General features: G+C 42.3%; 1 protein-coding gene across 4 annotated transcripts in view; it reads left to right on the top strand.

Annotated features, from left to right (window-relative positions):
- The first annotated feature begins 704 nt into the window (after nucleotides 1-704).
- Nucleotides 705-13,179, top strand: part of FBXL20 (F-box and leucine rich repeat protein 20) — an 85,658-nt gene continuing 73,183 nt past the window's right edge. For 2 of the 4 annotated variants that reach the window (XM_090044536.1, XM_090044535.1), the window contains exon 1: nucleotides 706-1,314. Coding sequence is in view for 1 of the 4 variants with exons in the window: in XM_090044534.1 (XP_089900660.1) it covers nucleotides 1,273-1,314 (42 nt within the window). In the remaining 3 variants the exon portion in view is untranslated. Of the gene's footprint in view, nucleotides 1,315-2,143; nucleotides 2,644-13,179 lie in introns of those variants that run through there. The other 2 variants (XM_090044534.1, XM_090044537.1) reach the window with 2 other exon arrangements.

The following is a 13,179-nucleotide window of genomic DNA, read 5'->3' on the forward strand; positions in this document are numbered from 1 at the left end:
GAAAGGAACTGGCATTTATCCAAGTCAAGTGGCAGCTAGTTAGGTTTAGGGAAGCAATGCATCCCTTTCAAAAGTCAATGCATTTGAAAAGATCAAGTTTCTCTCTTAAATGGCACAAGGCTCTGTTGTGGTTGAAGGGCCACCTGCCTAGAGGCTTGTCAAGAACCACTGGATCATACAACTTGCAGGTGCAGGCAGATAAGAGTGCTCGAAGTATGTGCTAGTAGTGACCCTGTCCTGTTGTGTAAAGAGAACCTTCTGTAGGCCTCTCCAGTCTCAAGTGCTTTGTGGTCATAAGAGTTTACCGTTTCACATCCCAGTCATACAAGTTCAGTCCTGCAATCCTGTTGCCACAAGATGTGCCCAGCTGAGCGGGCTGCAGAGACTCGTCTGTGCCTGTTTCGCCTGTTTCTCCTGTTTGTAAAACGGAGCACGAAGAGGTGGCTTCTGCCTCCAAGCCTACGTGTCTCCCTGCTGCGGACCGCGTTCAACTGACTTCCCCCCGCACCCGCCTCTGCTGTGGTGCAAGCCCCGTCCTATTTAAATCCCCCACCACGCTTGATTTTCCCGCGGCTGTGACATCGTGTCGATGTCACATCCATCCGCCATCTGATTGGTGGCCGGCTCCTCCCGGAAACTGAACGGGGAGCGGAGTCAGGGCAGCCCCGCGGGGCGGAACGTGTCAGCCTGGGGTGGCTCCTCCGCTCCCCCCCACCCCACGGGCAGCGCTTCTCGCACCAGTTGGGGGAGCTCCCCCCCCACCCCATGCAGTAGCGCACGGGGCCGTTGTCCCCGGGGCGAAGCCCGGGGCGCGACTGACAGACGGGAGCAACCGGGAAGCCTGGGGCGGGTTGCGGTGTCCCCTCCCACTCCGGGGCAGCCCCCCTGCCAGCCAGCACGGCCGCCCGCCGGAGGAAGCTGCACCCCCCTCGTGTGTGGGCGGGTCGCACCCGCAGGCTAGTGTCCCTCGCTCCAGAGCGGGCGCAGCGCCCCCCGGGCAGGTGGGGGCGGGACGGCCCGGGGGTGCGAGCGCGCAGTAGCACGGCAGCCCCCACCCCGCAGCAGCCGCTGCCGCCGCGCCCCCCGGCCGCAGCCCCCCCGCGCTGCCCGGCGCCGGCCAATGAGCGGCGCTGTTGCTGGCAGGTGCGGACTGTTTTTGTTTTGGGTGGAAGTTGAGGCCGAAGGAGACGCGGCGGCGGCGGCGGCGGGCGGAGGCCGCGGACCCAGGCGCCTCCCTCCCCCCTCCCCCCGCCGGGCTCGGCCGCAGCCGCCATGAGGAGGGAGATGAACGGGGTCACCAAGAGCAGGTTTGAGGTGAGGCGAGGCCCAGCGCGCGGGGGCCCGGCCTGGGGCGGCGCAGGGCCGCGGCTCCCCTCCCCCCCCCCGCTCGGGGCAGGCCCAGCGCGGACCCCCGGGGGGGCGGCGGCGCCCGGGCGAGGGCCTCGGAGCGACCCGTGCCCAGCTCGGTCGCGTGTGCCCGCCAGTCAGACACACAGGGGAGGTAGTTGTGTGTGTGTGTGAGTGACAAACACGGAGGGGAGGTGGTTGTATGTGTCACAGGCACGCAAGGGAGGTGATTGTGCGTGAGAGGAACAGGAGATGGCGGGGTGTGTGTATGTGTGCGTGCTTGTGAGACAGTTGGTGGCGGTGTCTGTGACAGATGCGTGCACGCGCGCGCACACACACACACACACAGGAGGTTGCGGGGTGTGCGTACTTGTGACAGAGACTGCCAGAGTGTCTGAGGTTGCTGAGGGAGGAGGGTCCCTGCAATTTTAAGGCAGACGGTGTCTGCAGAAAGCACTTCCTTTTCTCCCCCATTCCGTGCCCTGTGGCATTTTCCCAAATCCTCAGTCACAAACTTCCTTTTTAGGGAGGGATTTGGGGGGCGTTGCTGGTCTGTTGCCCATGGGAAGGGGGGTGTTTCCTACTAAATTAATGCAGGGCCTGGTGGGGGACATCTTCCAGTAGATCGGCTGTGGACGTTGTGAGATATTTGATGTTTTGGGGGTGGAGTGGGGGGGCTTGGGAAGAGAAAGGTGATTCGACACTTTGCCTTTTGCTGTTGGTATAAAGTAAAAGCAATTGCTGAGAGAATGTGATTGCTGGGGATGGAGTGGAAGTGGGGAGAGCTGGAGAGTGCGGAAGGAGCACAAGAAGCACAGGGTAAACAATAAGATCTATTCAGAGAATATGGCACGTAATCAGTCTGATCTGGGATAACACAAAGCACCCTATCTGGCTAGGGTTGCTTCCAGCTCTTCATTGTTTTAACAGCTGTCTTTTTTCTCAAGTGGGGGAGGACTAGAGGTTGCTATCGGGAACGAGAGCAACAGCAAGGTTTAGCACTTTTCATTTTATGGGGCTGTTGCAAGGAATCAACTATCCACCAGTTTAATCTTTGAACACTGCAGCTCGTTGCTCCTCTTGCTCTTGGGAACAGCTTGAGTAAGAGGAAAAATTACCCTATAAAGGGACTGAAATAACAGTGGACATGGCTGTCTCCTTTTCCTGTTGAGGGGGAAGGTAAATGCAATCAAGAAAAAATTATCAGTTACTGTCAACCTGAGGAGTGTCTGGCCTCCATGAAATCTATGCAATGAAGAAAAACTGTTCGAGAAACTGACCAATGAATTGAGACAGGTACAAAAATAAGTTGCTTATAATCTCACATTTGGAATTTTTTTTTATACAAAAGGTGATACCAGTTTGATGGAGACATGAGAGTGACTAGTAAGGCTCCATGTTTATAGTGGCTTTAGGTTAGCTATCAAGTAGATAGCTGCTTTTCCATTGCCTCTGTATGATTCAAATATTGAACTGATCTTTGCATTTAAGGGGAATTCAGGGGGGGAAAGGACATGTGCTGAAAGTCTTAGGACTTTGATGTTTGCTTTTTGTCATTTTGATCTGTTCTTGGCCTGTGGTTCTTTATACCAGAGTAGCTTGTCCCATAGTGGAATTTTTTTTTCTCCCGTGCTGTAGGGACTCTTTCCACTTGTTTGTCCAACCTTTTGGTATTAATATATGTTTTTATTTTTAAGATAGCTTCCAGAAGGGTTGTATCAAAACAAGATTAACCTGATTGTATGTTAAAATAATGCTTTTATTGAAGAAGTCAGAACTTGAGGAGTATTTGAGACTTAAATTCACATAGTTTCATGTAAAAGAAAATCTACAATATTCAACAGAAAACTCAAAGACGTTTTGAAACTTTCCAGTGATTTTTATGTTTTAATCAAGGGCATGGACACAGTGCTGTGTTTCTTAGTCCTGGAATTGTGAATCTCTGACCCACTCACCTATATATTTCTACAGAGACATATATCTATGTCCTTGGGGGAGAGTGTGTATGTGTGCATCTTCCATAGAGATAGATGTATATATCCCCGAGGATGGATCTCCCTCTCCCTGAAAAGGAAAGCCATTTACATTTTCTTGAGGGTTTTTTCCCCTAAGGCTTTATACATCTCTGGTTTAGTGTATAAAATACAAAGCTACCCCACTTTCATTCTTTTCTCTTACATTTTTAGTTAGAAAAATACCAGAATTTGAAGTATAAATGATGTTATTTTTAAAGTGTTGTGAGTGGTGGGAAGGGCCTAGAGAGGCTAGAAATGAAGTGTGATAGCAAGAGTATTTTCTCTAGCAGTAATCAATGGCTTTAAGAGTAGAACTTACATTTGTTGACAAGAAAACACTTTTAATATAATAGTTCATATTTAATGTGGCATAAGGACAATTATGCAAAAATATGTTGAGACTGGAAGCTGCTATTTCCTATTCAACATTGTGGAATATTGTAAGATAGTACTGATTTGAATGCTTGTTGATTAGTACTCATCCTACATAGCCCTATTCCATACCTATAAGTTAGACAGAAATCTCTAATTGACTCTTCTGTAAGTGTTTTTCCTGACTCAGGACTGGTAAATGGGGCCTTTCAATGGATGAAGCTCTGTCTTAGAAGGTAGTATGTTGTAGGTAGTAAGTGTTCTGACTACTTCTTCAAAGTCTTAAATAGCCAATGAGTTGTTGACTTTCTGTTCACTTATGCAGTTTAATATTGTCTGTTGAAATGTGTAAGCAGTTTTCTGGATTTATTTATTTTTTTAAATACAGTATACTCTGCATAAAAAGAAATTGATTCCCATACTTTGGCAGCAAGGCATAATGATAATATATGGGCTATATTCCCTATATATGAATTTCAGATGGATTCTTCATACCTACACATAGCCAGCCATTCATTCCAGGAAGAATGGAACTCTTTATTTTAAATGAAAGAATGAACTCTTTGGCATGCCTGGCTGAACAAGGGCATATTCTAAATATGTCCCTTATGGGAGGTGCAGCTACCACAGTGAAAATAACCACTTACCATAGGAAAGCAAACCAGAAAATGAAAAACATTACCTAGATTGAGTCCTAATTTTGAGGGGTGTTTGTTTAATATAGAACATCCTATAATGGATCAGGATGCTTGCCCAAACTTTCTGTCCTGTTTCCTGAAGTAACTATAACTGATGCTAGAGGCATCATGCAACTAGCTATCTGCAGCCATGTACTAAGGAAGGTGTGGGAGAGTTCTTGCTGTCAGGTTGTATCCTATACTATGACTAGTACATATCCTAATATATAACTGTTAGCTGCTTGCCTGGCCTGGATTACAATTCCTTATCCATCCCTTTCTGCCTCTCAGCTTGATCATTTTGTGAAGCCCATGTCAACAAAAATATTGTCTCTACACAACATCATAACAAAAAATAACTGTTCAGGAGTGAATCAGTGTGTCTTGTGGTATTAGCTTGTTCAGGCTGTACCAGACTGATTAATTTTATCAGTGTTTTGCTGTTCACATGGCTCTTACGGTGCAAACAATAAGGGAGGCAGCAGCATGAGCTAGTCTAAGAGACTGTAGCAAAAATACCTACATCTGATCAACATTAGGTCTTTGACCATTGCTAATAGGAATGGGAGCTGTGTTGATGTTAACCCAGTGGTGGGAGACCTCTTGAACATCCATAGCAGAAGCAAGGCTTGAGTTAAGCTGTTCCTGGGCAGGGAGGGTCTTGGTGTGAGACTTGCAGGACTGTGAGCCACGCTGTCAGCACTTAAATAATTATAGCATTTTTTTCAGGCTACAAGTAAATATACTTAGTCTGCAACATATCCTCAAAAATAATAGCCAACCTTTCCAGCTTCCCCAAACCTCCAATTAGTGGGAGTTGGTTTTGGCCTTATAATCCTTCTTTATGGACTAGGTTATTGTCCTACCAAAAAAACGTTTCTATACATATATCCCAGTTTTTTAGAATATCCATAATACTTGAGCAGGGCAAGTACATCAACTTAATTCTCTTAACAACTCTTGTCTCTTAGTATTTAAGCTTCAGAAAATTATTCCTCCCACACATCTTTTAGGCCGTGCCTACAGTCCAATTTGATATGTGTCATTTTGCTTTCTATATAGCAGTTGCTTTAAAAATATAGTTGCAAACTAATAATTCATTCTGTCTCTGTCCAGAAACATATCTTAACTGAATAATCTGAATTTGACTTAATTACCGCCATTCCCTTTCTTCTGTGGCTCTTCTCTCCTTCAGAAATCTTGGTTTTCTGCTGTTTTTTTTCAGGACTTATCTTTGCTTGGTCTTTTTAAAGTCAAGAGCTAACCCCTTCATGGAGTGTCTCTGGTCACTGTGGCATGGCTTCCGTTCAGGTTTTGGTTGCATCCTCTCCCTGTTTTTAAAAATGAATTGTTCAGTGCTTGAGAAATCATTTTTTTCCCCAAACGAAAGACAGCTAACAAAACATTTCCCTCTTTTTAATATTTCCCTAGTTTTAATTAGGTCTTGGACACTGAAGGGACTTTCTAAGATCTTGAACAATATTCTCCCTTTCAGCAGACTAACACACTACATCCCAGACAAATTTAGCAAGGAATTTCAATAACTTAGGCTCCCACTGTGTTCCCCCTTGCTTCTCTACCAAAAAAACCTGAAACTGCTGTTAGCTGATGGTGTGCTTACCACTGCATTTTGTACTTCATAACAGAAAAAGAAAAGGGAAACTGCTGTTGACATGCCATCAACAGAAAGCTGAACCATAGAGTAGAAGTCAAGCCATTGTGTAGTGTTCCTGAATCACAGCAGCATTTTCTTGTGACAGAGCTCCAGTAAGAGAGCTCTTTAAATAGTGAGAAGAAAACACAGTAAAAGTAAAAACCGTGTTTACCAGGGCCTTTCCTTAAACGTGGTAGTTCAGTGCTGCCATTGCTGTTCTCTTTCCCTATATTTCTGTTACCGTGTGTACTTCCTCCTGCTTCAAATATAAACACTTAGAGAGCAGAGACACAGTTTGGATGGCATTTTATTACTTTTTTTTTTTTTTTTTTTGAGGAAGAGGAGAAGGGTAGAAAGGGGGTGGGTAAAGTGTTTGCAGTTAATGGATTATTTACCATCTTTTTTAAGTTCTTCTTTAGAACTTGAAACGTGGTTCTGTCCCTGGCGCAGTGCACTGAGCATACTCCAGTGGTTCTCAACCTTTTTTAGACTCGAGGTGCCCATTGAAAAATGCCAGCTTAGTTTGCACTCATTTTTTTGACTACAGAAAAATAATGGAGTGATTCTTCTGTTGCAAAGAACTTGGGCCACATTGGGTCAGAATTTTTTACCACTCAGGATTCCTATATGAAATGTCTGGTTTTATCATGTTTGATCCCCAACAGTGCTAACATTTTGTGGTACCCCACAACTCCCTTGAAAGGATCTTGAGGCATCTTAGTGCCTCAGTACCCTGGTTGAGACTCCCTGCCATATTTTATACTCTAGTGAAGGGAACAGAGGAATTTGACTAATTTAGAAGCAAAAAATCTATTCAGTTGAGCTAAAAATAATTCAGCATGGCTGTAGGAGGACTAGAAAGGATTAAGCAGCAAAAGTTAGCATTCTGCTGGAGGAGAGGGTAGTTGAAGGAAACCTGAATCACCCTAATTCATCTTCCTTAAGCAGCGTTGTTCTTACTTTGCAACACTGGGTTCCTTTAAAGGACATTTCTGGAGCCTAGGAATTGAATGTAATCCACATAATCCCTCCCCCCCCCCCCCCCCCCCCCCCCCCCAAAAAAAAAAAACCCAACCAAAAACCAAAAAAAAAACCCCAAACAGGTTTCTTAGTAAAGTTTGCACACACACCCAACATGCTTAAATCTTGCTTGAGAAGTTAGTCAACGTAGTTTTTGGTTTGAACTTGTTACGAGTAAAATCCTGTGACCTTTCAGCTTTGTTTTGCAGTCATAGTGGAGGAGTGGCCCTAAACTATACTTAGTATATCCCTGCTGTTAAATGATACACAATTGCTCAGCCTTCCACATACACAGTACAACAGCTTTACAGGTGGTGGGGACTTTGGAGTTACCCCAAGAATTCATTTGGACTTTGTTCAGGCTGGACCCAGAGTCCATGCATGGGGGTCTCAGGCACCTTTTGGCTCCAAGCTAGGACCGTCTTCTGCTGCCAAGAAAGATACTAGTGACCTGCTGACAATTGAAAAACAGACTGTAGTAGTCCATTCTTGGGGAGTAATGTATGCATGTGAGTAGTAGAGTGCAGGATTTAACTGCATAGCTGCACAGAACTGTGCTTTGAAGGACAAGGTTTTGTTGAGTTTGTTTTTTAAGGGTGGATTTTGATGTTTGTGATCTTTCAGAATTTCTTCTGTGCTTGGAAAGATTGCTTTTTTAAGAGGAAAGAGGATTTATATGTTGGAAATTAAGGTCTTTGACTGACTCAAGATAAAGTGAAGCACAGGCTTGTACAACAAGTAGGACTGTTAAACTTTAGTCTGGATTTGGTGCAGAGATGTTTAACACCTGATCTTGCTTCGTGTCTTATTTTTCATGATTCGTGTGTATTAATAGTCACTTTTCTTAATTATTACTGAAATGGTTATTCTCTATATGCTAAGATATCTGTATTTTATTTCTGATTGTTACATCAGAGGTTTAGGTAGATCGGGTAATTTATTGTTTTCACTGCTACCATTTGGCTATTTTTTTAAACTAATGCAGCTATATAAATGATCTTGACCATGCACTAACATACTGTATCATCAGTCTTCGTGTGGCCGACTCACTCATGTCCCTACCTCCACTTGTTAATCTATCAGTCTATTTTCAAATTCTTTTGTCAAACAGACTTGCCTGTTTCCTTGTGAAGGATGTTTACTTTATGAACAGCCTAACTTCCACTTGTTTATTTCCTAGAAAATGCATCAGTAACATCAGCACTTCTCAGGTAAAGGGATTGGAGAGAACTTGTGATCCTTCTGATGGTACTCTGTTGGCAGAGTACACAACAGTAGCCAATACAGAAATGGAGACTGCTTATGGTTTTGCATACTTGAAAGCTAAAAGAGTTGCATTTATGTTCTATCATTTGCAGCCAGTATCTAATAGAAAACCACTAGCATTTTCTTCTAATAAAATCTAAAAAGTAAAGGAAGAAAGGAATAACTCTCTGGGAGTTTAAATACTGTGACACGGTGGAAGGTCCAAAGCATTCTTTGTGTGGTAGCCATGTCCTTGTGAAGAGACAGGAAATTCAGTTGAAAAGGAGAAAATCAAAAAGAAATAGACTTTGGTTGCTGTCTTTATGGATTTTTCTGTATGTTTAAAAACTGTGGAGAAGGGTGTGTTTTTGAAATGTAATTGCATTTTAAACTGACTGGACAAAGTAGGTCACAGGATGCCCTAATGACTGCTGTTAAGGTGTGAGGTTTTTAATGAGGCTGAAGAAGAACTGGTGTAGAGGCCCCTAAACAGCTTTAATAAAGAACACTCTTATTTCCTGTACTTGATATTCTCTCTCCTTTACTTGAAAAATATAATGCCAGCCAGCTTTGCCCTCTACAGTTTTTGGGTATACCAGTTACCTTTGACATGTCTGGAGAATTGCACTAGGTATTCAGTGCTAGACACAGTTACTGGTAAAGAAAAAGCTGATTATCTGCAAGCTTATGCTTCCCTGATTTTTCACCAAGCTGCTTTGGATTTCAACCTATGTTTCTGTCTAGTAGACAACCATCGATCCTCTGGACCATGGTGTGAACACAGAAGGTCTAGTCAGATGCCTGATGAATCCATTTGTGGCTGACAAGCCCAATTCAGAGCAACACAGCTTGTTACAAGTTTCACAGATCCATATGTTGTCTGAGTTGGAGTCCAAATTTACAGCATGCTGCTTTCTTTGTTTTCACTTTGCTTCCATCCTCTAGATCAAAGCTGCTTCATGTTGAGCTGCACCCAGTGCCAGATGTTCCCTCTTCAGATGCAATGGATTCTGCATGTTTCCTCCAGCTTTCTACATTGATGTTGAATGTACTTCATATAATTTTTGCACACATTGTAGTACTGCCATAGAGGGTGATCCTGCTTTCTAGATTTGCAAATCTCACTATACAAAATATTCTTGGGAATGAAGTCTCTTCCATTCTCCTGACATGGCCAATCCATTGCAACCTTTTCTTCTTGATAGTGGTTTCTAAGTATGTCAGTCCTACATGCTCCAGTATTTCTGTGTTAGTATTCTGTCTTCCCACTTTATTTTCAGGATCTTATGCAGACATCTCATGTGGAAGCTGTTCAGTTTCTTGATATACCTAGCATATGTAGTCCACGTTTATGAACCATAAAGCAGGGATGACAGCACACAAGTCTCATAGATTTCATCGTCATCTTAGCTGATAGTAAATATAGTTCCATGCTGTTGACCCAAAATTCTTGCTGCTTTTCCTGTAATTCTGCCTGAAGTTCAGTCTAAAGGTCAAGATTCTTGCTGATCATATAACCCAAGTAGCAAAAACTATCAGTGACACCAAGAGATTTATCTTCCAGAATGATGCAGTATTGGTTCTTCCACCCCTTTGTACATGATCACAGTCTTCTTGAGACTAATTGCCATCCCAAAGCTCTTGCATGATTCAGAAAATCTCCTGAGAGATTTTGTAGGGAAGATTCACTGTGGGCAACCAAGGCCACATCATCTGCAAACAGGAAATCTCTCAGAACCAGTTCTTTCACCTTGGTTTTCTCTCTAAACCTTGCATATGTTGAACAAGCCTCCATCTAGTCTGGTTTGAAGATAAATGCCATCATTGCTGTCCTTGAATGCATGAAGAAGCAGGAATGAAAAGTAGATGTTAAAAAGCACAGGGCTAAGACACACTCCTGTTTCACCCTGTTGTTGATGTCAAAGGCATTTGATTCTTTGTTTTCATACACTACAGTTGCCTTCATACCTTGATGTAATGAGCAAATGATGTTCAACAGTTTGGAAGGACAACACAGTTTCTTCAGAACAGTAAAAAGGCCCTGTGTGTTGACAGTATCAAAGGCCTTTGTCAGATTGATGAAGGCTATGTACGGTGTGATTCATTTTTTCCTCTACATTTCTCTTGCAGTTGCTTGACCCAAAATACCGTATCAATGGTGAAGTGTCCTGAGTGAAAACCCCATTGACTTTCAGGATAGATTCTTTCACCATATTCTATCAGATTGCTTTCATCAGAATTTCACTTGACTTAAATTACACTTGAAACTATTTCTAGGAATATAAGCATATGAAGGCCAGGATCTATTTTGCATATAGAGATAAAATTGTGCCTGGTATTAAATATATCTTTATCTGGATTTTTTAGCCTATTTCTGGTTCTAGGTCAGGCTGCTCTCTGAATTATTTTTTAACACCTCAAAAAGGACAGCACAGCTGTACAAATGCATCTCCTTGATTTAAGTGCTGTTTACAATGTGTGCTGTACAGGCAGAGCTTCTAAATAAATATCTACTGTTCTCACATTTAGTAATGTAATTTTGTTAGAAATGAAATAGAAATTATTTTACAGTTAACTTGTGTTAAGTTCCCTAACCAGAACTGGAGATGATGTATTGGTTTGCTTTGAAAGAGTGTTACTAAGATATAGCAACAAAAACTTGTTATTAGACCATTGTAAATTACTTTTGTCTTTCTAGACTTGTATTTCACAAGCTAATTTTTTCACTGATACAGTCTGTACCAGACTTGTTTATTTATTCCATATGGTCCTAGAAGTTAAAGGTAGTATGAATGCTGGCAACAAATTTAAGTAATGCTCAGTTTTTGCATATGAGCCAACTATTATAAGGCTGAAGAGCACCTTACAAAGGACCCTCATACTGATGTCAGAATTGAAAACTATACTATTTTAATTTATTTACTCAGAAATATCCCTACAATGAAAGTGAAATACCAACTTTTTTGTTTTATAGCCTTGAAGAAATGTATCATAGTTTCTGTACTAGGCCATATTTTTTTCAACAGTCCGTTGCGTATTGTATTGTTCTGTCACTATCTGTGTTAAAACAGAATGAAGTAGTATAGCTGGGCATATGAATTAGAATCTACAAGTCCAAAACTCTTACTAACTACTGTTTTGGTAGTCATGTTTCAGTTCACAATCCACCATCCCCTTTTTGGCCAGATGGCTTTAAAAGAAAGCTCAGTGTCCTGTCAAATTCAGTTTCTATTGATTACATTTAAGAAAGCTACACCATTTTAATGGAATTGAGAATTTAATGGATATTTCATAGGGTCTCTTTCTGCCTTAGCAAAGCACAGTGCCTTAATATAAAATACATATCTAGACATCCAAAAGGCAATCAGAAAAAATAGTGTGCAGCATAGACAATACACATTCATAGAAATATATAATGTCTTCATATACTGTCCAGCCATCTGTTGCACTGGTCTTCTCCTTCTCCTGTTCCTTGAAGCTGTGCCCATATTGTTGACTCCTGAAAACTTAAGCTCCCCTTTCCCACTTGCCCTCACTCATACATATAGACACCAGCCTGCATGTGGTTGACTACTCCATTGTTTGTGGTAGGAATGCGCTACCTTCATTTTCAGTTTGTTGACTGCTTCAGTCTCTCTCTCTCTCTCTCTCTCTGTTGTCAGAATGCTAGAATTTGGCAGGCAGCCACTGTATTGTTTCTTAGTTGGATGAACATTAAGATGAACAACTACAGGTCCAAATGTGACAATGTAAGATAAAGGAAGAACTTGTCTGTTAGCTGTTAGGTCCGGAAAGCTCCACATAAATGGAATAGTTTTTTCTTCATGGAGCTTTTAAATATCTTGCTTTAGGAGAAGAACAGCTTTTAGGTTCAAGGTCCACATCTAAGCTAATATTTTGTGTTAGGTTGTTGTGTTTGGCACTGCTTCTGTTAATCTTACAGGCTTCTGTGATTTGTCTGGGGGGGGAGCCCCCCACTGATGCTGAAGGCAGATGTAGTCTCAGCTGACTGCCAACACGGCAGTAAACACCCCTGACCTTGTTGCTAATGTATTCAACAACTGGCTTGTACTGCTGACTGACTAGTACATGAACCCCCAAAGAGCTAATGTTAACTATTAATGCCTCATTTGTCGTATTTGACTAATTGAGCCACTAACTGAACAGTTTGTCAGAAGTTGTTTTTCAGCCTTTTGATCTTGGCGTACACTTGCAATAACACTTTTGTGTTTTCCCCTTTATGTATGGTGAATACTTTGTAACGTCACTTTAATAGAGGGCACAGAGAATGTTGCACCTCTCAGCTGATGTAGCCATAAAATTGGCATTAGATGGAAATGAACACTATGACCATTTATAAAAATGCACCGTATGCAGATATTGACTCATCTAAACCACACTCCAGTGATAGGGAATATGAATTTAATATTTTTTGCATGTTTGGGGTTTTGTCTTGGTTTTGAATGTAAACTGAAAAAAGTGAATTATTTATGAAGCAGAGACAATGTGGAAGGTTGCAGTTCCACCCTCTGGTCACATCCTGCATTTGTCAGCTTGGATGCTACTGTCTTATTGTCTTGCATATAGGAGAGAGGAGAATCTGGCTGCTGTACTGTTCTAGCTTTATTGTATGTTTTTAGCTATATATTTGGAAGGGTAAGTGAGGACACGCTTCTTTTCAGTAGAAAGTATTTGGTACTTCACAGTAGTAATCTGTCACATACTGAAGATGTAGGTAGTATTCTGGGAATTGCCTTAGTATTTAAAGGTGGTGATGAAAAATATATTTACTCGATTCCAAAACAAGGTTTTTTCCCCTATTTAACATGGAGGGAAGCCCCTTGTCTTG

Source organism: Crocodylus siamensis, chromosome 4 (assembly GCF_052110815.1).
Source record: "Crocodylus siamensis isolate JL-2025a chromosome 4, ASM5211081v1, whole genome shotgun sequence".
NCBI classification, from domain to species: Eukaryota; Metazoa; Chordata; order Crocodylia; family Crocodylidae; genus Crocodylus; species Crocodylus siamensis.